The 25,387-nt window shown below is 35.6% G+C and overlaps 1 protein-coding gene across 4 annotated transcripts in view; it reads left to right on the forward strand.

The window, feature by feature from the left end:
• The window catches only part of NOL4 (nucleolar protein 4), a 394,072-nt gene that overhangs the window by 90,132 nt on the left and 278,553 nt on the right, over window positions 1–25,387 (forward strand). For 3 of the 4 annotated variants that reach the window (XM_065889362.1, XM_065889364.1, XM_065889365.1), the window contains exon 2: window positions 14,790–14,939. In XM_065889362.1, the coding sequence (XP_065745434.1) occupies window positions 14,790–14,939 (150 nt within the window). Of the gene's footprint in view, window positions 1–14,789; window positions 14,940–15,921; window positions 15,985–25,387 lie in introns of all 4 variants that reach the window. The other variant, XM_065889363.1, reaches the window with a different exon arrangement.

Here is a 25,387-nt window from a genome sequence, read left to right on the forward strand (position 1 = left end):
AATCAAATTAAGATTTATGTGTAATAAATTAAGGAGCTTGAATTTTATCTTATAGGCAGGAAAGCCTAATAGAAATTTATAAATCATAAGTTGATATGGTTATCATTTTTAAGGAAGACTATTTTAGTCATTTGAGGACAGAGTGGAAAAGAGAGAAATTAATGGAAAAGGGATAAAGAAAATGCCAGGGTTGGCAGAAACTCAGTACATGTGCCACCTCATATTTTTGAGTCCATAGTAGACAGTGCTAACTCAGAAAAATACTCTTCCTCATCAGCCCAGATCAAGACTTTACATACTTTATAGCCACCATCAAAAATAGATTTGGCGATGCAATTAGACCTATCTGCAATTCCTGGTCTAGACTCCAAAAATCATTTTCTAGACTAGTAAATCAAGAGCCCAGTAGAAAAGGGGGTAGGAGTGGATTGGAGAGCCAGTCCAGAGGTAGAATTATTTGATTACTGGGTAAGAGAAAGATTCAGAATTCTAGATTGCCAGTCTAGGTGTCAGTACTATTAATCAAAATATGATGATAATAATAATAGTAATAATATTAATAACACAGGGCATAGAATGTATTGGGGAAGTGTGATAAAGGTTTTTTTTTAATTTATTTTTTTGAAGTAAAGTTGAGTTAACAAATGTTCTGTTAAATACTGCTGTACAGCAAAGTGACTCTTATACATATGTGTGTGTATATATATATATATATATATATATATATATATATACACACACATATACATTCTTTTTCATATTCTTTTCCATTATGGTTTATCACAGGATATTGAATATAGTTCCCTGCACTCTACAGTAGGACCTTGTTGTTTATCCATAGCTTTATTCTTTTTTTTTGAAAGGAACCATTTACTAACTAACTTACATGTAATTCTACTAACTTTCTATGTCTCATAGTCATGACCATTGTCAGGAAGCTGTTAAGGACACTATGTCCCCTTTATGAGATCCATCAGGAGACACTCCTGACTGGTCTTTTTTTTTTTTTAAACATCTTTATTAGAGTATAATGGTTTTACAATGTTGTGTTAGTTTCTGCTGTATAACAAAGTGAATCAGCTTATATGTATACATATATCCCCATATCCCCTCCCTCTTGTGTCTCCCTCCCACCCGCCCTATCCCACCCCTCTAGGTGGTCACACAGCACCGAGCTGATCTCCCTGTGCTATGCAGCTGCTTCCGACTAGCTATCTATTTTATATTTGGTAGTGTATATATGTCCATGCCACTCTCACTTCGTCCCAGCTTACCCTTCTCCCTCCCCGTGTCCTCAAGTCCATTCTCTACGCCTGTGTCTTTATTCCTGTCCTGCCCCTAAGTTCATCAGAACCATTTTTTTTAGATTCCATATATATGTGTTAACATACGGTATTTGTTTTTCTCTCTCTGACTTAGTTAACTCTGTATGACAGACTCTAGGTCCATCCACCTCACTACAGATAGCTCAATTTCATTTCTTTTTATGGCTGAGTAATATTCCATTGTATATATGTGCCACATCTTCTCTATCCATTCATCTGTCAATGGACAGTTAGGTTGGTTCCATGTCCACTATTGTAAATAGTGCTGCAGTGAACATTGTGGTACATGTGTCTTTTTGAATTATGGTTTTCTCAGGGTATATGCCCAGTACTGGGACTGCTGGGTCATATGGTAGTTCTATTTTTAGTTTTTTAAGGAACCTCCATGCTGTACTCGGTAGTGGCTGTATCAGTTTACATTCCCACCAACAGTGCAAGAGGGTTCCCTTTTTTCCACACCGTCTCCAGCGTTTATTGTTTCTAGATTTTTTTGATGGTGGCTATTCTGACAGGTGTGAGGTGATACCTCATTATATTTTTGATAAAGTTTAGACAGAGATCTTACTTATACACCTCACTAGCTGAATCTTCACGTTTACTTCCCAGTGAAACTCTGTTGCAGCTCTTCTGATCAATTTGAAGCGAAGAAATTTTCTTTCTAGGCTTTAATTCCTTGCCTTGTAATTAGTTTAAAAATTCTTGCTTTGTGACCATATGTAACCAATTCACTTACTGCCCTCAGAGTTTTCCTAAAATAAAGTCTTTCTCCACCCCCCACCCCGGGATTGTGACTCAAAAGATAGCCTTCTTATCTCCAAAGGCTTTAAATGATTTGTTTCTTGTTATCATTTTCTTCTGAATATTCTTCTGAATATGCATTATAGGTTATTGGCCATGAACACTATACATCTTTTGACCTATTAATTTTTTATCATTAAGTTTGCTATGAGTACCAGTATCTCTAAAATTCATTTTTTATTTGCCTTGCTCTAGGTTCCTGGTACCAAAGTATAGAAGGGACTTTACCACTCTTTTAGGTAATGATTGTGACTGTTAATTAATGGAAAATGCAAGAAGCTGCATTTGAACTTCTCAAATCAGAGCAAAATATTGAATGATCCACAGTGATGACTAAAAGAGATAGCTCAAATGATTAAATCTCCAGATGAATGCTCAGTTTATATTAAACATATCAGTTAAGGAGAGATATTTAGTTTTTACCTTTTTGTTGGTTACTACATAGACTGTTTAATAGATGCTAATGCAGTGAAATAATGAAAAAAGCAGGAAACATGCAGCCTAAATGTTAATTGGCTAATCAGAACCTCAAAATTAAAAGTTATTTGTACTTCAAAGGCAGCGGCAATGTCTGTGAGGGATATGGTGAAAAGTCCCTCCTGTAAGACAGTATCTGACAAGGAGAGCTCCTTTGCCAGTATCTGAACATATGGCAAAGCAATATTTTTCCAGACTTCTTTGTGCTGGCGGGGATTGGCCTCCTAGTAACTTGGACTTTTGTTTGTGCTGCAGAGAAGATGAATATTCCACATAAATAATTATAATTTATCTTCTCATTGAAGAAACATAAGCTTGGAATTCAGTGCTGTTTTCTTGGGTAAATCATCAATTTTAGAAAGAAGTAGAATTAAGTTTTCTCTATCTTTTGCAAATAAATTGCTGGTACAAAATTAATAAATTTTGTAGAGGTTTGCCTTTCACATGAACATGTCTTTTTTAGGTTGAAACACTTCATTTTTCTCTTTATGCTGTCTTTACTTTGTACTGTTTTTCCCCTGAAATATTGTTTGTTTAAAATTCTACATGTTATTTTCCTTTTTAAAACACAGTCAGTAACTCAAACCCTTTAGAAGGTGTTAGCTAAAATATGCCACTGATTTGAAGTTTTTAATTTCATTTTTTAAAAAAATTTTTATTTATTATTTTTTTAAATTTCATTTTTAAACATACTATATTTCACACATAAGTAGGGTGAATTTCTTCAACAATCAATACATAAAATCAAAATTTTTTATTAGCTGAAGGCTTCTTGTAAATTATTTATCAGATTTTTTTTTTTTTTTTTTTTTTAATATACGAGTGAACTGAAGCCCTGAGGGCCAAGTGGCAGGATCTTCCCTAAGGTTAAAAAGAAAGAGTTTAGGGCTGCAGATGGCCTCTTTGAAAATGAGCACATTCTGCTTGAATGAGAGTGGAGGTGGGTATTGTCCTGTCACTTTTTGCCTTCATAGGGGTAACTGCTTGTGCTCCAGAGTCCTGCCTTGTATCCTAGCACAGTCTAGTGATTTGAGAAAGTTACTCTGTGCCCCGTGTCCTGTATGTAAACTGGGAATAGCAGCATTGTCAGACCCCAAGAGTAGCTACAAGAGTAGCTACAGACCCCAATAGCAGCATTGTCAGACCCCAAGAGTAGCTACAAGGGTAAAGTACCATGTGGGCACCACACTAGCAGGGACCAGGGCAAAGCAGCTCTTGCGCTTCTTGTTTCCTCGAACCTCAGCCCCTTGGCTTCTACTTCTACCAATTTCTCCCTTTCATTCTACTCTTTACTCCACGCCATCTACCACCCCCCCACCCCCGCTTTTTTGGTCTCATTCACTTCTCTGCCTCATTTTAAATCCATTCATTCTTCAACTCACCTTTACATGTAAGCCATCACCAGCAATGGGTGAATTTTACCTTCTCAAATTTTCTCTTAACTTTGCCTTTCTTTCCTCTCTTGTCACTACCTCCCTTGTTTAATCTGGTTATACTTTACATTTTACTGTTACAGGAGTTGTTTTAGGGCACTGATCTATTTTGGAATTCTCATTGTAAAAAATCCTTGAATGGTTTCCCGCTGCATGTAAAGTAATAAATGGCTACCAGGTCTGACGTCTGACGTCCGTGAGCCCAGCATTCTCTTCCATCCTCATCTCTAATTCACCCCTCCCCTGATTTCTCAACTTTGGCTGTATGTCAGAATCACTGAGGGAGGTATTTAAAAAACCCATGCCGAGGTGCACCCCTGACCTATTCAATCACATTCTCTGTGGGAGGAATCTTAGGTATCAGGCTGTTCTTTAAAGTTCACCAGGAGATCCCAGTGTGTAGCCAAGTTTGGGAACCTGTCTTGGAGCACATTGGCTTTATCATACTCTACTAATTATAGTCTCAGCATACTTTATCAAAACTTCTAGTGGTAGACCACAGGCTCTTTCAGGAAGGGAGATACATCTTACAAATACAAGTTGGTTTAAAAAAAATCAGCTAAAAAATCAGCTAAAGATCTATCGTAGTATCTTGCACATAGTAGAGGTAAATTCCTAAGGCTTGCCAATAGCTGTATTTCATACTGCCCCACTGCTGGGCTTCCTGATTGCTTCTCTCCTGCAGAGCTATATTCCACAGCATCTGGGTGTCCTTACGTAGTTGCGGTAAGCTATGTTTTGCATACCTTTCAGTCTTCGCAGACTGAACCCTCTTCTTTCATCTTTCATCGTTGTATCTCAGCCTAGAACAACTAATCTGCCAATGGAGAGTGAGCAGAAGGTGTCAACAGAACAGGATAGGAGCAAGGCTAACTCTCAGTTTAGGTGGAGCCTCAAAGGTATTGGTAAAAATTAGGTTAGATTATTTATAGATGTTCTCTGCAAATTCTTGAGTTTAGGACTCTTGAAAATTGAATTTTGGGGATTTAGATTTATTTCACTGTCTCTTCTTTTTTCTTTATTATGTTGTTTTATTTGTTGCTTATGAATTGGAAACCCTTCATACGGCTTTTATTTCTAGATATTTCACTGAAGTTGTTATCTATCACATCAGTTAATTTATGATAATGATTTTTCCAGTTAGGATATCTGTTTGATAAGAGTTGGACTGAGGGAGAGAAGGTGATAATCATTTTCATTCATTGATTTCTAGGCAGTATATGTGCTTCATTGACCTCAGTTTGAATTCTCTATTATAATTTAAAAGAAAATTATTTCAGTAGATGTTATATTTGATGTATCAAAAATTGGACTTTTAATTACAATTTTTAAAAGTAAATTTATTTTATTTTTGGCTGCATTGGGTCTTCGTTGATGCTCGTGGGCTTTCTCTAGTTGCGGCGAGTGGGGGCTACTCTTCGTTGCGGTGCATGGGCTTCTCTTGTTGCACAGCGCAGGGCGGGTGGGCTTCAGTAGTTGTGGCATGCAGGCTCAGTAGTTGTGACTTGTGGGCTCTAGAGCGCAGGCTTGGTAGTTGTGACACATGGGCTTAGTTGCTCTGTGGCATGTGGGATCTTCCAGCCCAGGGATTGAACTCGTGTCCCCTGCATTGGCAGGCGGATTCTTAACCACTGCACCAGCAGGGGAGTCCCAAATTACAATTTTTAATTGAGTGGAAAACTCTCATAAATGTTCCTGTTTTGATCTGAATAGTATGCTTGAGTGACATACTAGTGTCAGTGTGTATCCATGTCTTGCCATATTACCTCCCAAGCAGATACAGTCTCCTGTGGAGGATGGTAGTCAGGAAGGATTGCAGGAGAGAGATCTATCCCATAATGGTTCAGGAATAGTATCTTCACAACAGATCCTGTAGGGCCAAGAAGATACATGTAGAACTACATGGTAGTCTTTTAACATGAATGACATTTTGATTTCATCATAATACTGTTAGCTTCTCCATGCTTGGTGTCTCTCATTTATCAATTTCATATGATTGCCTTAAATTTTTATGTGTATGTGTATCGTCTTAACAATTGGCGATCAGTAAGCTAGCAGAAAGTAAGTGAGGGTGACTCATTTTTGAGCTTAACCATTGTTTTCCTTCAGTATAATTTTAATATGTTAATATAATACAATAAGAGCGTTAAAAAAATCTTTTTTTTAAGCACAGATTTGTCATCACAGACTCAATTTACAAACTTGATTAGTTTTGCTATTATATTAGCTTTAATATAAAGTTTATCCAAAAGAAGCTGTATTTCTTTTATGGCACCCTGAATTGTCACATTAGATCAGTTAATTTTTTGTTGTTGTTGTTATCAGAGGCTTTTTTGCTCAGCGGTTAACCACAGGAACTATACTATAAATGACTCATTTAATTCGTTAAATATGTCATTCACTCATCTTGAATGACATAAAAACAGTGGAATCCTGGGGCTAGGTTGTATTAGCTCATGGGAGCTAATTGTCTATATGGAATTTACAATAAAAATATTGTATATTTTATTATTATTTATAAGTTACATGCTACACATCTTTTATATCATTAAAATTTACAGTAACCTTATGTATTTATTTTTTATGAGACAGCTGTTAAACACTTACCAGTATACAACTATAAGCCTTGGTGATTAAACCACTTCTATTTGCACTGGATGCTCATGTGTTTGCAGACTGTTTAAATTTGTATTGTATGAGCTCCTCTTCCTGTTTTTTTGCATCTTTAAACTCAAAATCCAAAACTGTTGGAGGTCACATAGTTAACAGCTTTATTGAGATATAACTCACACACCACACAATCCATTCATTTAAAGTGTACAATTCAATGTTTTTAGCATATTCACAGAGTATAAAAATATCACCACCACCTAATTTTAGAACATTTTTGTCCCTTCTAAGAGACACTTGTACCCATTAGCAGTCGATCCTCATTCTCTCCTCTTCCCAAGTCCTAAGCAACCAAGAAAGGACTTGAGGACACGGGGAGGGGGAAGGGTAAGCTGGGATGAAGTGAGAGAGTGGCATGGACATATACACACTACCAAATGTAAAATATATCTATGTAAATTTGCCTCTTCTGGAGTCATATAATATGTGATTTTTTGTGTGTCTGGCACTTTTACTTATCTTGATATCTTCCAGGTTCTTCCATGGCATAGCATGAATCAATATTTCATCTCTTTTTATTTCTTTGTATAGTTTTTTTTTTGTATAAACACACTGTGTTTCTATATATTCATCAGTTCAGGGACATTTGAATTGTTTCCACTTTTTTGGCTATTATGAATATGCTGCTTTGTTATGTACAATATATTTTATGTGAATGTATATTTTCAGTTCTCTTGAATATATACAAATGTGTGGGCTTGTTGAGTCATTTGGTAAGTCTATGTTTGATTTTCCAGGTTACTGCCAAACTTTCCAAAGCAATGGCATTATTTTGCATTCCCATCAGCAATGCATGAGGGTTCTAATTTTTCTATATCCTCACCAATATTTATTATTTTTGATTATAACAATCTCAGTGAATGTGAGGTAGTATCTTATTGAGGTTTTGATTTATATTTCCCTAATTACCTATGATGTCGAGCATGTTTTGTTGTGCTTTTTGGCCATTTGAACATCTCTAGAGAAATGTCTGTAAGACATTTACCAATTTTTAATTGGGTCATTTTTCTTTCTATTATTGAGTTGCAAGTGTTTTCATGTATTACAGATGAAAGTCTCTTATTAGACATATGATTTTCAAATATTTTCTCTCATTTTTATGGACTCTCATTTCACTTTTTTGATTGTATCATTTGCAGCATGAATTAAAAAAACATTTTGGTGTAGTCCAATTTATTAGTTTTTCTATTGTTGCTTTTGCTTTTGGTATCATAACTGAGAAGACCTTGCCTTACTAAAGATTAAAAATATTTACTCCTGTTTTCTTGTAAGTTTTAGCTCTTATGTTTAGGTAGATGATCCATTGTGATTTAATTTTTGTGGTGTGACATAGGGATTCTACTTCATTCTGTTGCATTGGGTATCCAGTTGTCTCAGCACCACTTGTTGAAAAGACTATTCTTTCCCAGTTGCCTTATCTTGACACTCCTGTTGGAAATGAATTGAAAATATGTGTAAGGATTTATCTCTGGAAGCTCAGTTCTAACCCATTGATCTATATATCTGTTCTCATGCCAGTACCATGCTATGTTTATTACTTTAGATTTATAGTAGCTTTTGAAATTAAGAAGTATAAGACCTCCAAATTTCTTCTTTTAAAAGACTATTTTGTTTTTTCTTAATATTTTGCAGTTACATATGAATTGTAACTTGTCAATTTCTGCAAAAAAGCTAGTTAGCTTTTTAATAGCAATTGCATTGAATCTGTAAATTATTTTTTGGAGTATTGCCATCTTAACAATATTAAGCCTTCTGATCCATGAACATAGGATGTCTTTACATTTATTTAGATGATTTTAAATTTCTTATAATGTTTTGCAGCTGTCAGTGTTCAAGTTTTGCACTTTTTTGTTAACTATAACGTAGTTAAATCTAAATTAATACCTAGTATTCTGTTCTTTTATATGCCATTATAAATATAATTATTTTTCCTAATTTATTTTTGGGTTGTTCATTGCTAATGAACAGAAATACAACTGATTTTTGTATATTGATTTTGAATGTTAACTTTGCAGAATTCATTTATGAATTCTAAGGTTTTTTAGTGGATTCCTTAGGCTTTTTTATGTATAAGATTATGTCATCTGCAAAGAGAGATAGTTTTATTCCTCTTTTCCAATCTAGGGGCCTTTTCTTGCCTAATTGCACTGACTAGAAGCTCAAAATACGTGTTAAGTAGAGTGGCTTGAGAAGACATTCTTGTCTTGCCCCTGTTCTTAGAGGGAAAACATTCAGTCTTTCACCATTAAATAAGATATTTGTTGTGGGGTTTTTAAAGATGTCCTTTATCAGATTGAGGATTCCTTTCTATTCCTAGTTTACTAAGTTTTTGCCAGAAAAGTATGTTCCTTTTGTCAAATATTTTTCTGCATCTGTTGAGGTGATCATATGCTTTTTCCCCTTTACTCTATTAAAATGGTTTATTACATTAATTCATTTTCTTGAGTTAAACCAACTTGGGATTATCCTACTTGGTTGTGGTATATAATAATAATTACTATATATATGATTGGAATTTGTTAGTGTTTTGTTGAAGATTTGTATATCTATATTCATAAAATATATCTGTCTGTAGTTTTTTTCCTTGTGATGTATTTAGTTTTGATATAAAGGTAATCCTGGCCTCATAGAGTGATTTCAGAAGTGTTTTCTCATCTGTTTTTCTGATGAATTGGCCATTATTCCTTGAATGTTTAGTCCAGTAAAACCCTCTGAACCTGGGTTTTTCTTTGTGAAAGCGTTTTTTCATTACTAATTTTGTATCTTTACTTGTCACAAACCTATTCAGATTTTCTATTTTTTTAGTCAATTTCAGTAATTTACATCTTTCTAGGAATTGTTCATTTTATGTGGTTATTTGATTTGTCAGCATACAGTTGTTTATAATATTTTTAAACCCTTTTTTATTTTTGTCAGGTCAGTGGGGATATTTCTTTTATTCCTGATTTTAGTAATTTGAGTCTTCTCCCTCTTTATTTGGAGCAGTAAAGCTAAAGTTTTGTCATTTAAAAAACTCTTTCAAAGACTACTCTTTGAATTTACTGATCTTGTTCATTGTTTTCTATTCTCTTTTATTTGTTTCTCCTCTTTTTAAATATTTCCCCCTTTTGCTTCATTTTACTTCACTCTTTTTCTGCTTACTTAAGGTGGAAAGGTAGGAATCTGATTTGAGACTTTTCTTATTTTTTTGGCCATCCAGTTTTATTGAGATATAATTGAAATGCAACACTATAAATTTAAGGTGTACAGCAGAATAATTTGACTTACATACATCATGAGATGATTACCACAATAAGTTTAGTAGACATCAATCATCTCATATAAATACAAAGTAAAAGGAGAAAAATAATTTTTTCCTTGTGATGAAAACTCTTAACAACTTTCATATATAACATACAGTAGTGTTAATTATATTAATCATGTTGTATATTATATCCCTAGGACTTATAACTGGAAGTTTGTACCTTTTGACCACTTTAATCCAATTTCCCCTACTCTTACCTTTCTCTTCAAGTAACCACAAATCTGATTTCTTTTTCTATGACTGTTTGCTTTTTGAAGTATGACTGATCTATAACATTCTGTTAGCTCCCAGTGCATATGTAGTGATTCAGTGTTTCTATACATTACAAAATGATCACCACAATAAGACTAGTTAATATACAAAGATATTACATTGTTATTGACTATATTTCCCATGCCATACATTTCATCCCTGTGACTCATTTATTTTGTAACTGGAAGTCTATACCTGTTAATTTCTCCTACCTATTTCACTCATCCCCTATGCCCTGTCCCTCTGGCAACCATCTCTTTGTTCTCTGTGTCTGTGACTCTGTTTCTGTTTTGTTATGTTTGTTCACTTGTTTTGTTTTTTAGATTCTACATGTAAGTGAAATCATACAGTATTTGTCTTTCTCTGAACGATTTCACTTAGCATAATACTCTCTAGGTCATCCGTGTTGTCGCAAATGGCAACATCTAATTCTTTTTTATGTCTGGGTAATATTCCATTATATATATATATTTCTGTTTTTCTGCCAGTACCATGCTGTTTTAATCTCTGTAGATTTGTAGTATAGTGTGAAGTCAGGGAGCCTGATACCTGCAACTCCATTTTTCTTTCCCAATATTGCTTTGGCTATTTGGGGTCTTTTGTGTTTCCATACAAATTTTAAAATTAATTGTTCTAGTTCTGTGAAAAATGCCATTGGTATTTTAATAGAGATTGCATTGAATCTGTAGATTGCCTTGGTAGTATGGTCATTTTAACAATATTAATTCTTTTAGTACAGGAACACAGTATCTCTTTCCATCTGTTTGTGTCACCTTTAACTCTTTCATTGACGTCTTATAGTTTTTGGAGTACAGGTCTTTTGTCTCCTTAAGCAAGTTTATTCCTCAGTATTTTATTCTTTTTGATGCAATAGTAAATGAGATTGTATATGGTGTTAAAGAACGTTTTTGTTTCATTCTTTTACATGTAGCTGTCCAGTTTTCCCAGCACCACTTATTAAAGAGACTGTCTTTTCTCCACTGTGTATTCTTGCCTCCTTTGAGGTAGATTAATTGACCATAAGTGCGTGGGTTTATTTCTGGGCTGTCTGTCCTCTTCCACTGATCTATGCTTCTGTTTTTATGCCAGTGCCATACTGTTTTGATTACTGTAGATTTGTAGTATAGTCTGAAATCAGGGAGTGTTTACTGTTGGCCAATAATTGTAAGCCATTTCCAATATATGCTCCCATAGCACAACTTGTACCTTCTGTACTCTGATACATATTACCTGTAGTCAGTTGAATAATGCCTGCCCAAACACTTCAAATCCCAATTCTGGGAATTTGTAAAAGTTACTTGGGGAAGAGAGTCTTTGAAGATGCAATTAAATTAAGGATCTTGATAGGAGGAGATTATCCTGGACTATCTGGTCAGGCCCTACATTCCCTCATATAAGATGGGTCCTTGTAAATGAGAGACACAGAGGAGAAACACATCAAAGAGAAGTCAATGTGATATGGCCTCAAGCCATGAATGCTAGCAACCTCCAGAGCCTGGAAAAGACAAAGAATGGATTCTTCCCTAGAGCTTTTAAAGGGAGACCAGCTCTGTCAACATCTTGATTTTGAACTTCTAGCTTCCAGGACTATGGGAGAATAAATTTGCTTTTTTTTTTTTTTTTTTAAACATCTTTTTTGGGGTATAATTGCTTTACAATGGTGTGTTAGTTTCTGCTTTATAACAAAGGGAATCAGTTATACATATACATATGTTCCCATATCTCTTCCCTCTTGCGTCTCCCTCCCTCCCACCCTCCCTATCCCACCCCTCCAGGTGGTCACAAAGCACCGAGCTGATATCCCTGTGCCATGCGGCTGCTTCCCACTAGCTATCTACCTTATGTTTGTTAGTGTGTATATGTCCATGCCTCTCTCTCGCTTTGTCACAGCTCACCCTTCCCCCTCCCCATATCCTCAAGTCCGTTCTCCAGTAGGTCTGTGTCTTTATTCCTGTCTTACCCCTAGGTTCTTCATGACATTTTTTTCCTTAAATTTCATATATATGTGTTAGCATACAGTATTTGTCTTTTTCTTTCTGACTTACTTCACTCTGTATGACAGACTCTAGGTCTATCCACTGGCATTTTTCACAGAACTAGAACAAAAATTTTTTCAATTTGTATGGAAACACAAAAGACTCCGAATAGCCAAAGCAATCTTGAGAACGAAAAAAGGAGCTGGAGGAATCAGGCTCCCTGATTTCAGACTATACTACAAAGCTACAGTAATTTGCTTTTTTGTAAGCCATCCATTTTGTGGTAATTTGTTACAGAAGCTACAGGAAATTAATATATAGCCATAGCAATGATTTGTTTAATATTTTCTCTACTAGACTGAAAACCACAAAAACCTGGGTTATCTGTCTCATACACTTTGATAACTTCAGCACCTAGCAGAAGAGGGCTTGGCAGTAGTTGGTACTTTCAGGATACGTGCTGAAGGAATGAATTCATAGGCTATGATCCCTACATCACTCATAGTTTACTAACTGTATGAAATTACTGTATTTTTGGTTATCTGGCAAAGGAACTGAGAGGAAACTCTAAGTTTTATTTCTGAGAGAAAAGATGAAGTTTTGAGGGTAGTTTTGCTAGTCTGTGGACTTAGAATTTGGATTTCGAGCCTAGGAAGAGTGGATGTTCTCTGAGGAGGAGGGGGTGGGCCAGGAGAGCTGGTGGGTGGACATCTGAAATGGTGCTTCCCTGACACTATCCTCTAAGTTTCAACTAATTTCCTGGCTGGTCACTGCTGTGATTCATGCAGCTTCCCTGTCCTCTCACTGCAGATTGGTCTTGCATCATAAGGCAATGAAAGATTATCCATGGAGCCCAGTGTAGAAAAAGAAATGGCTCAAGATGTTAAAGGAGAGAAGTCAGAAAGGTCTGAAACCTAGTGAGGAACCACATGCATCACAGATAATTTGTGAGGGAGCACTTCAAATTTAACAAAGGTGGAATGCCTGGCTGTTTGGCCATATATAACTCTTAATGTATATAGTTATTTGAATATCCTGCTTTAGGCACTGCTGCTACTGAGACCTATTGTAAACCAGAAGAAATAAATAAATAAAATAAAAACCAAACTAACAAAAAGCATCAGGTGATTTGCTTTCAGTTTTGCAGTAAGCTCAGTCTGCTGGCACTACTGTTCAAAGAGGCTTTTGCCATTTGATTCATTGACTGCGTAATGAGTTTGCTCAGGTTAATCATCTTCTTGTGTTGTATGCCAGCATTTATGGGGCTGTCATGTTACTTCAGGTTATGCCTCAAGGTCTGACTAAGAACGTTGTGTGAGAGTGTGTGTGTGAGTGTGTGTGTGTATGTGTGTGTGTGTGTGTGTGTGTTTGCAAGTAGGAAACCCTTTCATTTCAGAAATGAAAATGCATCTACTGTGTTGTCAGCATTAGACTAAGGGACAGATGGGCTAAAGGTTAAAAACGGGAGCCCTAGAGGGTATGTAGGTGTTGACTTTGGATCCTCCACTCAGAAGTAGTGAATTCATTCATGTGGCAGCCATGTAAGGTTAAATTTATCTCTTATCTCATTCCAAACTTATTATTTATTCTTCTCAGTCATGTACGGAAAATTTTGGCTCTTTGCTGTCTTTCCCACTGCCATGACTTATCCCCTGCTTCAGCTCCCACCCATGTCAAATTCTGTTTCTTGCATGAAGTTGCTTCAGTAAAAGGTGACATCTTTATTCTCTGAACTCCCCTACTACTTGACTTATATTTTTATCATGATCATCAAAATGGCAAAAGCCACCACTTATTGACTGTTCACTATATGCCAAATATTGGGTTATATCCTTTACATACATTATTTCATTTAATGATTACAGGTCTGCGAAGGAGGCTCTATTATCCCTATTTTACAGGTGAGAAAACAGATTTCGAGAGGTATAAAAGATTTGCACAAAATACACAACTTCTGAGTGGATGATCCAAAGTTCACACCTAGATCATCTCCAGAGCTCACATTTTTAACCTTTAACCCATACTCTCCCTTAGTCTAATATGGATAGCAGAGTAGATGAATTTTCTTTCCTAGATTGTATGATACTAAGGGTAGAGGTTTCATATTACTTCTTTCATTTCTCTAATCAGAATGCCCAGTACCCAGGGACACAATAGATATTGATTAGATAAGAAATCAATATCTAGAAGAAATTATTACAGTAAAAAAATTACTGGACCTTAATAATGTATTTCAGAGTAACTTAAGAAAGTTACACTGATGGTTACAACTAAGTCATTTTAAAATTTAAAAGGTGGCATTAATGGGTAAGCGTGATTGACTATGCCAAATATCTTTTTTCTTAAAGTTTCTTAAAGTTTTGTATGTAAATAATATATAAAATGAGATATTCAATCATAATTTTTTGAACTTTACTATCTAGATGATTTGGATCAGTTTATTAAAATGTTTTTGTCTAATGAACTTTCTGTGTCAACCTTATATATTAAATACATATTTCCATATTTCTTTATTAATCTTGTGCCTTTTTTTTTTTTTTGGCTTTGTTTCCAGGATGGCGTAGGGGTAGATGAGAAGCTATCTTTGCGGCGGGTAGCTGTGGTTGAAGATTTCTTTGACATTATCTATTCAATGCATGTGGAAACAGGGCCAAATGGAGAACAAATTCGGAAACATGCTGGACAAAAGAGAACTTACAAAGCAGTAAGTTAAAAAAACAAAAAAGGAAAAGAAAAAGGCATGCATTTTGAAATTTGACATTATATGCTTATTAAAGATGGGTTAAATAGCTATGAGTGTTCTATCTTCAACATAAATTAGACTATATCATGGTCACACCCAACATTTAAACTATTATTATTGAATTCTATTTTGGTTGTATGTTCACTAAGTCTGTTGCATATATTGCTAGAAACCTGTTTCTAGCATTATCATTTTCTTTTCTTTAAATGTGCATAAAATGTGGTAGTCCCAGTCAAATGCCCACAAATGGGAAGATTAGTTGTGTTATATATTCAATATATAATATGTGTTCAAATCATAATATATAAATTATCTACTGGAACATATGAACTTTTGTACTACCACTATTGTCTTAACAGTCCTTCCCCTTCAAAACATATTAATGTGTTCAGGTATTTCTTATTTAATACTTATAGTCACATGAATAAGAAAATTTTATGTGCTTTTCTTATGTTACATTATATTAAATACATTTGCCCTGAAGGGTATGCCTTTCTTAATTTTCCAGTATAAGTTATCTAAAAATATGTGTTATTTTCATAGGCCTAGTGCCCTTGAACATTTAAAAATGAAAATATATAATGCTTTTATTGTAAATTATCTAGAAAACAGATGTAACTAACTGTTAGATATTGAATATATATTGTCAAAATGGAGTTATATATTATTTCTAAAGTTCTTAATTATACTTACTGTTCGATCTAGACACTTTAATCTAGTTTTTTATTTAATTAAACATTTTATGAAATCATCTTACTATAGATAATTCATCCTTTCTAGGAAAATTGAAGAGTAAATTATTCTTTTCCAATATGAGCAAAGTGTACATCAGAAATACTTTATCAGCAATCAGAATAATATCCTTTTTTAAAATTCTTATTGAACTTTGCTTTTGGCTACCTTTATATTAACTGTTTTCAGCTATATTTATACACAATATCAGTCTGGATCCATTTTTTTTTCAGATACAGAAAAATGTGTGAAATGCTCAAAGTTTCAAATACAGGTACATATGTTTGAAAATTAGCTACTGAGCATAAGAAATAGCTTCTTTTCCATAACTATTTTTTGCTATATCTCCAGGGTCATATTGAATCTTTATAGTTGCATAATAACCCCTAATACATGTTGTATTTATCTCTCCTTCTCTATGGTTTTGTTTCTTGGCTGTTTCCAAATTGCATGGTTTGTGGGCAGGCACTATTGTAAGTTTCCTTACATAACTCTGCCACATAAACTTTCTTTTGACTTACATATCTGAGGAGACATCTTTATCATGACTAATGATAATGACCTAGCTTCTTAAGATACTTTGGCGTAGACTAATGTTACTGAACATACTCATTTTGCCTGCCTCCTAAGCCAGGGTTGTATCTCTGGATACTAATAGGGAAAAAAACTGTATATTGATCTACTAATATCACTAACTGTGTACTCTTATGATAATTCATTTTCACAAAATAGCTACCTAAACTTGATAGGACTTTGTAAGGTAGGAATACATAAGTTCAGTTGTATTCAATGAAAACAAACCAACAAAAAACAAGTGGCTTCACCGTCAGGAGTAGTGTGGCAGCCAAATCTGTTTAGGTGCCAAAAGCAATTTAAAGTGATTTAATCTTTGAAATCCACTTATTAGAGACCTTTAATTAAAAGAGAAATATGACATAATCCCAAGTCTCTCACCCGGTGTTTTCCTAAATGCAATGTAGAGAATCTGATCCACTGCCATAATGCATGCTAAACACTTCCAATGAATTGGTAAACACATTTCCAACATATATCATTTTGCATCAACGTTTTGAAGATGTTTTCTGCATTTTGGGGTAGGGCTGGATACCAACTTTGAATGTATAAATAGTATCTGAAACATCATCCATTCCCTCTTGAGAATGTCCTATCTGAAGATTCTTTTCTTTCCCAAGTTTATTTTTTGTTTCCACATCTAAAGTAGTCTCACCTTTTCCTAATATCATGAAGGTTTCTTCTGGCCTCACTTTCTGCCTTCTGGTATTTCTCAACTGAATCCTAACTAGAAAACATTTCCATTTTATGGAGTAATAATAGATTGTAGGAAAAAAAAGGAAAAACCACTGCTGCATTGCCAGCAAAACTGTGCACGTGACGCCACAATGAATTTAATTCTAATGTTCAACTAATGGGGCATAAAACTAAATGCAATTTGAAATGAAATGGTGTAGTGCTATTAGGGCCCTAGACTGTTGGGTCAGAATTTAGTTCTCAATACTAATGCTGGAACTGGCTAGTCACTGGTAGAATTAGCTAGATACCTATCGCAGTTATAATGGTTCCCATTAGGATTAATATTTTTTTCCTACTTCTAACACATTAGCTCATAGAGCATGCACGATTATTGACTTTCTTTTTCTCCCTTATCCTACATGGCCAAGAAACCATACTTATACAACTAATCATTAAAACGTGTCATTTTGTCTTAATAATATTACCAATAGATTTAGCGGTCATTTTATTTACTTTGCCTTTTTTGCAAATCTTTCTATGTTTTCACTCTGCAGGAAATGGTGGTCCTTTAATATTGGATTAACTTTTGAATGCTATTTGTTTTTACCTATCTGCAGTATATCATTCCTTGAAATATCTAGTCGTTATACAACTTAAATTTTATTGCAATCTGATCTGACTAGAGAAAAAAATTGGAGGGTGTATATTCTGTTACTCATGAGCTCTTTTTAAAAATCCACATAAAATGACACATTTTAGGAATATGTAAAGGCTATCATAAGTAATTTTTTTTAGTCATTGTTGAATTCTAGTGTCTTTTAGGTCTTTTCTTCCCCCCTTCATTTGTCCCTGTGTATATATTAACCTTTACTGGTGCACTGAATGTGTTTCCTTCAATATTTTTGGTTGATTATCTACATTAACAGTGGAGAAGAAGTGGGAATCATTCAGGTATCACTTATATTTGAACTTAAGTATATCTTTCTACTGAAAATTGAATGCAAGTGTGCTTAGCAATTTGGAAAGTGACTTCAAAATTAATGTGGTAACATTGTTAAAAAAAAAAATCATGAATGCAGGAAGTTGTCTTCCAGTCCTTAACTTTTCTCAGCTATTGTCTGAATTCTACCTTCAGGGAATATATGACTCTTCTCTAGTTGTCTTTTACGTCTTGCATTTCATCACAGGCTAAAGCACAGCTGCCTTTCCAGAAAGGTTTCTTCAGTTATGGTCCGATTAAAGATAAAGTTTCAAAACTCTTTCTTGCTACATGTAAAATAAAAGTAACTGGTGGAAATCCAGGAACTAGCAGGGAAAGTCAGTGTTTTCAGTGGAGAGAACAGTCTGCATATATATGTGTATATGTACACACACACACACACAACTTGTGGTGTGATACAGTAAGTTTACATGTATTACTCACATACATAGCTGCCAATAATTACGTTCATTTAATTCCGAGTGGAGAGCATATGCTATAGCTAAAAGAAAATAGGCTAGAAGCCAGACAAACTCAGTTTCAAATTTCAAATCTAGCACTTCCTATCTGTGTCACTTTTGGCCAATTATTTACTTTTTTTCTCCTCCTGTTTAGAGGGAGATAATGATATGCATGGTGTGGCAAAATAAATGAGTTAATATGCATGAAGTGCTTTCCTTATGGTCAACTTTTGAATGATGTTTTTTCTCCTTTATGCAATCACTAGTCATGTTCCAGGTAGAAGGACAAACGGGACAATCAACATAGTTCCATCGTTGCCCTAATTATAATTATGGATGTAATTTCCTCTGCTTGCCCCAATGCCTCCGTGTTGGGAGAGAGATGAATAGTAATAACTTAGGCATTCTCTTATGTACATCTTATAAATGTCACTATCGCTGGCAGTCCACAGTGTAACTGTTTTCCAAGCTTTGACCGGGCTGAAGGGAAGCATGGAAAAAGCCAGGTTACCTGTGTTTAGGAGCTCTCCTGCTAGATGAAGTTTATGAGAATTTCAGTTGTTTCATTTGCTTTTACCCAAGTTTCAGTCTTACGTTAATTTTAAATTGCTTTTCTGAAAAATTTAAAAACTGGATCTCTTTTAAAAATTGCTTTCAATATGAATAGAATATTCCTTTCCAGGGAAAGGAATAGAAAAATTCCTTTCTATATGTAGAAAAATAATATATTAGGCAGAATGTCTGTATCCCTACTCTGAATGTTAAAAAGGAAAAGTCTTTATTCTAGCAGGCCTACAACTCTTAACCTTAAAACTTCAGTTAGTGTCATTTTATCCTGTTCTGTTTTATTAATATCTATTGGTTCGGTGTCTCTACTGCTAAATGGGGTTTTTTAACTTGCACCCTTTGGGCTAATTTGCTATATCAAATTTCCCAGAATTCTTGTCAACTTAGAATGAGGCAAATGACCAAAATTTGCAGCCATTGTGGTGTGAAAAAAATAACACTAAATTAAAACTCAAAAGTTCCTAGCAATTAATTTACCCTCTTTTTGACTTAGGCTACAGTTTTTGCACATATAAAATGAGGGGACTATATTTCTGTTTTTTTTCCAGCTCTGAAGGAATTACAGCAGTTTTCATGGTGTGTGTGGAGCCATTACTGTGGAAGGGGCACAAGGAAAATAGTAACCAAAGTGAGCAAATAGGTTGGCACAAGAAATGTTCAAACATAGGGAAATGCCTCCTGCTCTTGGAAAAGTAGATTGGCTGATGAGCAAAGCAGAGAGATAGAAGATTTTGGCTTCATAATCATCTAGAGAGCTCTCCTATAAATAATAATAATGATGATGGTAATAATCACGAAAAGGATGGGTAGTCATTAGACTTCCTATATCTAGGATTTTAAAATAGTGATATAAGAAAGGCCATAAAAATGACTCTCAAGTGTCAGCAGATTTTCACTGCTCTCCATTTTTGTTAAAAATTTTGCAGTAATCTGAACCATGTTGTCAACGGATGGCTACTTAAGTTATAATGTGATTTTAAGCGACAGTGCAACAGATGTGACCACACCTAAAATTTCGTTGTAAACATAAATGATCCTGTGAACATCAGTGTTGCTTGTCTTATAGTCCTATAGTCTGAGACACTGTTGAAATAGGGGGTTATATCTATTTCTGTGATTAGTACCAAGAACGCCGTGCTCTCTAAGTACATTTCCCTTCCCTATCACAATTACTCAAGGTTTACAATTAGAATTTAATTTCTTTAGATTAAAGTGCTGACCTATATATCTTTATATGGACTTCAAATATCCTTGGGCAACAGAAGCTAGAGAATAAATTAGGCTGATAGCAGTCATTGATATTTTGTATGATCATTTTGTAAATGTGTTTGTCTCTCATATCTAGCGGGGTTTAACTCAAGAATAGATAGGAAAGAAATGTGTGACATGCCATACATAGACCTACTGATGTTCCAAGTAGCATAGCATCGTCCTGATTTTTGTGTGAACCCCAGTGTGGCGTCATGTGTAATAGCCTTTGGCATGTATCTTATAGAAGTTGAGAACTCATGTTATCAACATGAATTGATATTGGCTCATCAATATCTTGAGCTTTGGCTCAAGATGAGCCAAAATATTGGCTATATTCCCCATACTGTACATCCTTGAGCCTGTCTTACACCCAGTAGTATGTACCTGCCACTCCTCCACTCCTATATTGCTCCTCCCCCCACAACTGGTAACCACTAGTTTGTTCTCTATATCTGTGAGTCTGCTTCTTTTTGTTATATTCACTAGTTAGTTGTAGTTTTTAGATTCCACACATAAGTAATATCATACAATATTTGTCTTTCTCTGTCTGACTTATTTCCCTTAGCATAATGCCCTCCAAGTCCATCCATGTTGCTGCAAATGGAAAAATTTCGTTATTTTTTTTCTTTATTTATAGCTAGGGTCAAAGTTAAAAAAAGTCTTGTAGTCCCTAATGGTGGGGGACCATGTCTGTTTCTCATATTACTGTATAATCACAGCTTAGTAAAAGAACCGTCTCATGGTAGAGTATTCCATAGATACTCGTTGAAGGAAAAAAATTAACTCGTCTCTGTGAAGTCCTCGCCTTTTTGATACCAACTAAGTAGATGTTACTATAAATAGAGATAATGAAATAAGATCAGAGCTGTAGCCGGTGGCTGTAAAGACCCTGCACTACACAACTCATGTTTACCTTGAACAGCACCCTGGATTTCTGCAATTTTGCAGGCTATGAATAAGGTAACAAAATTATTTAACACAAGTGCTCCCCCCTTGCTTTTCAGGGAAAACTTTGATGCTGCATTAAATTATGCTATCATCTTAGAGGCAGGATATAAACACATCACTTACATTTCCATACATTGGTTTATTTCTTATCAGATGCACACCCATATCCACATATCCCCCCGCACACATAATAGGTTTTATAAAGGTGATTATTACTAAATATTGAACAGCTATTAAACATGGTACACATAATATTAAACCTACATTTATGGAGGAAGAGTCTCATTGTTTTAGATAACTAAAAATATTATTCAGACTAAGAAGTCAGATGTGTAAAATCATCTCAGAAGGAAAAAATAAATCAGTGGCATGAGAATTAGAGTTATTAAATAACAATCTTAAAACAGAAGAATGGTGTTCTGCCATTCATCAAAATTGATTTATTTATTATGTAGGTGTAGTGAGAATTATCACAGGTGAGCAGAGTAACAGTGCAAATCCTGTATACTCAGAACCTTTCTTTTAGGTAGTAGAGACCGTCAAAAGACATAACTCACCCAAACCAGTTTATCACCAACTAATGTCACAAACCCTGTCATTAATAATTTTCGTATTATTGTGAATAGGTATATTCCTTGAAAGGGAATTAACCTTCTGGAGAAACAGCATTATGTCCAGCCTGATAAATTGCTACTTCAGTGCACCCTTGTGGTGAAAATGTGCCAGTGCAGCTTTTAAAACTACTCGGAAGATTAGTACCTACTAGTGGGTGATTCTTCTTCAGATCCAGAGGTTCCTGGGTACTGTGATGATGTAATCAATAAAATCTCCTGAATTTCTTACAGTATATGCACCTGTATAAATACCTATATATGTATTTAATTGGGATAAAATATAATAGGAAAGAGGGCTAGGACATGGGCTCTTGGTGTGACGTAATAGAAAATGGTGCCAGCTTTGATGTCAGCTAGACGTGGGTTCAAATCCTGGTTAGGTAAGTTCTATATGTGTGACTTGCGTATGTGTTATTTTTAGGGTTGCTTTGAGGCTCATAAATAATGTATGTAAAGGTTTTAACTTAATAATTGCTTCAAACATATTATGATAGTGAGGTAATGTGATTTAAAAAATATGGCATTGTGGGGTAACAGATTCTATAAACAGATTTTTTTCTATTAACTAGATATTGAGAGGTCTATTTCTTTCTTTGTATCATCTGTGATCCCCAGTGGCCCAAGGATAACATGCACCCATGTCTTCATTCATGACTTTTCCAGAATTGAAAGTGTTATTCACTAACTTCATCTGCTGCAATTATAGTCAGTTCATCATAAGTAACGAGTGACAAGCCTTTACCTGTTTTTTATGTTTATCTGCTCTACTCCTCATCCTCTCCTCTACCTTCATTTTTCTGGGAATGTCCTCTCCCACATCACAGCCGTATTTGAGCATTGCTCTGTTCCTTAACCCTAGCAATCGGAAAGGAGGTGAATCATGAAAGAAACAGATTTTGAGAATTTGGAATTTGGACCAAGAAATTTCTGTCTTGGTGTGTTTTAATTCTTCAGTGGAGAACATATGAACGTGCTATCTTTTGTTATATGTATCCATTAGTTTGCATAGTTATTTGTTTAGTCTAAAGCAATATTTCTCAATAGGGCACTATAGACTTTGGAGTCAGACAGTTGGCATTGCCTCAAGTACTCAGAGCTTTATCCTTAACCCCTGGGGTCGAAGTTTCAGCAACACAAGTCGCAGTTATTCCGTTTTCAAAAGTCACCTTGTTACTGAACACAAGTTCACGTGCCCAACACGTGGTGAGGCCAAATAAACCAAAACGTTGGAGTTGGGAGCACAGAAAGGTTTATTGGAAGCCCATGTGAGGAGACAGGTGGCTCGTGCCCCAAAACCCCCAAACCCCTGGAAGGGTTTCAGTAGAGCACTTTTAAAGGCAAGGTGAGGGAGGGGTGTGGTTAGTTGTTGCAAACTTCTTGGTGTCGGAGTCCTTTGTTCTTGTAGCGGTCCACTTAGGTCAAGTTACAATGTTTCTGCAAACCTCCAACAAGACAAATGCTATGCTCTGCTCTGCAACTTTTTATCTCTATATGAATGGACTGTTAAAGGTCAGAGGCTTGAGGATAGGCTATCCTGTATATTTCAGGCTATAGGCAACATTCTTTTAGTAAAGGCGCAAGCCAGCATGACCAAGCACCAGCAACAGAGCACAAAGGTTAACGTAAAAGGAGCAGATCTAATATGGAGCCAGATTTGTTCTTCCCTATTGTAAGCTCTAGAGTACAGTAAACACACAAGTTGAGAGCTGTTTTCTAAAGGAAACCACGTTGCTAGTTCTTTACCGGGCATCTCAGAAAAATGTTTTCATTATTTGCCAGTTGTGGAGCAGTTGAACAATCCAGACAATGAATTCTGCATCCGTTATCTCATTATTACCATCTCACAGACTCTGCAGTTTACACACACATATGAGGGTTGTGCGACTCATTGCACTCCCTAGAGAAGTGAAGACTAACCTCCTCCAGTTTTCTTTTTTTTGTACATCTTTATTGGAGTATAATTGCTTTACAATGGAATGTTAGTTTCTGCTTTATAACAAAGTGAATCAGTTATACATATACATATGTTCCCATATCTCTTCCCTCTTGCGTCTCCCTCCCTCCCTCCCTCCCTCCCACCCTCCCTCCCTCCCTCCCACCCTCCCTATCAGACCCCTCTAGGTGGTCACAAAGCACCGAGCTGATCTCCCTGTGCTATGCGGCTGCTTCCCACTAGCTATCTATTTTACGCTTGGTAGTGTATATATGTCCATGCCACTCTCTCATTTTGTCACAGCTTACCCTTCGCCCTCCCCATATCCTCAAGTCCATTCTCTAGTAGGTCTGTGTCTTTATTCCTGTCTTACCCCTAGGTTCCTCATGACATTTTTTTTTCTTAAATTCCATATATATGTGTTAGCATAAGGTATTTGTCTTTCTCTTTCTGACTTACTTCACTCTGTACGACAGACTGTATGTCCATCCACCTCATTACAAATAGCTCAATTTCGTTTCTTTTTATGGCTGAGTAATATTCCATTGTATATATGTGCCACATCTTCTTTATCCATTCATCCGATGATGGACACTTAGGTTGTTTCCATCTCCTGGCTATTGTAAATAGAGCTGCAATGAATATTTTGGTACATGACTCTTTTTGAATGATGGTTTTCTCAGGGTATATGCCCAGTAGTGGGATTGCAGGGTCATATGGTAGTTCTATTTGTAGTTTTCTAAGGAACCTGCATACTGTTCTCCATAGTGGCTGTACCAATTCACATTCCCACCAGCAGTGCAAGAGTGTTCCCTTTTCTCCACATCCTCTCCAGCATTTGTTGTTTCTAGATTTTTTGATGATGGCCATTCTGACTGGTGTGAGATGATATCTCATTGTAGTTTTGATTTGCATTTCTCTAATGATTAATGATGTTGAGCATTCTTTCATGTGTTTGTTGGCAGTCTGTATATCTTCTTTGGAGAAATGTCTGTTTAGGTCTTCTGCCCATTTTTGGATTGGGTTGTTTGTTTTTTTGTTATTGAGCTGCATGAGCTGCTTATAAATTTTGGAGATTAATCCTTTGTCAGTTGCTTCATTTGCAAATATTTTCTCCCATTCTGAGGATTGTCTTTTGGTCTTGTTTATGGTTTCCTTTGCTGTGCAATTTCATTAGGTCCCATTTGTTATTTTGTTTTTATTTCCATTTCTCTAGGAGGTGGTTCAAAAAGGACCTTGCTATGATTTATGTCATAGAGTGTTCTGCCTATGTTTTCCTCTTAGAGTTTGATAGTTTGTGGCCTTACATTTAGGTCTTTAATCCATTTTGAGCTTATTTTTGTGTATGGTGTTAGGGAGTGATCTAATCTCATACTTTTACATGTACCTGTCCAGTTTTCCCAGCACCACTTATTGAAGAGGCTGTCCTTTCTCCTGTACATTCCTGCCTCCTTTATCAAAGAAAAGGTGACCATATGTGTGTGGGTTTATCTCTGGGCTTTCTATCCTGTTCCATTGATCTATCTTTCTGTTTTTGTGCCAGTACCATGCTGTCTTGATTACTGTAGCTTTGTAGTATAGTCTGAAGTCAGGGAGCCTGATTCCTCCAGCTCCGTTTTTTGTTCTCAAGGTTGCTTTGGCTATTCGGGGTCTTTTGCGTTTCCATACAAATT

Source organism: Phocoena phocoena, chromosome 13, assembly GCF_963924675.1.
Source record: "Phocoena phocoena chromosome 13, mPhoPho1.1, whole genome shotgun sequence".
In the NCBI taxonomy this organism is placed as follows: domain Eukaryota; kingdom Metazoa; phylum Chordata; class Mammalia; order Artiodactyla; family Phocoenidae; genus Phocoena; species Phocoena phocoena.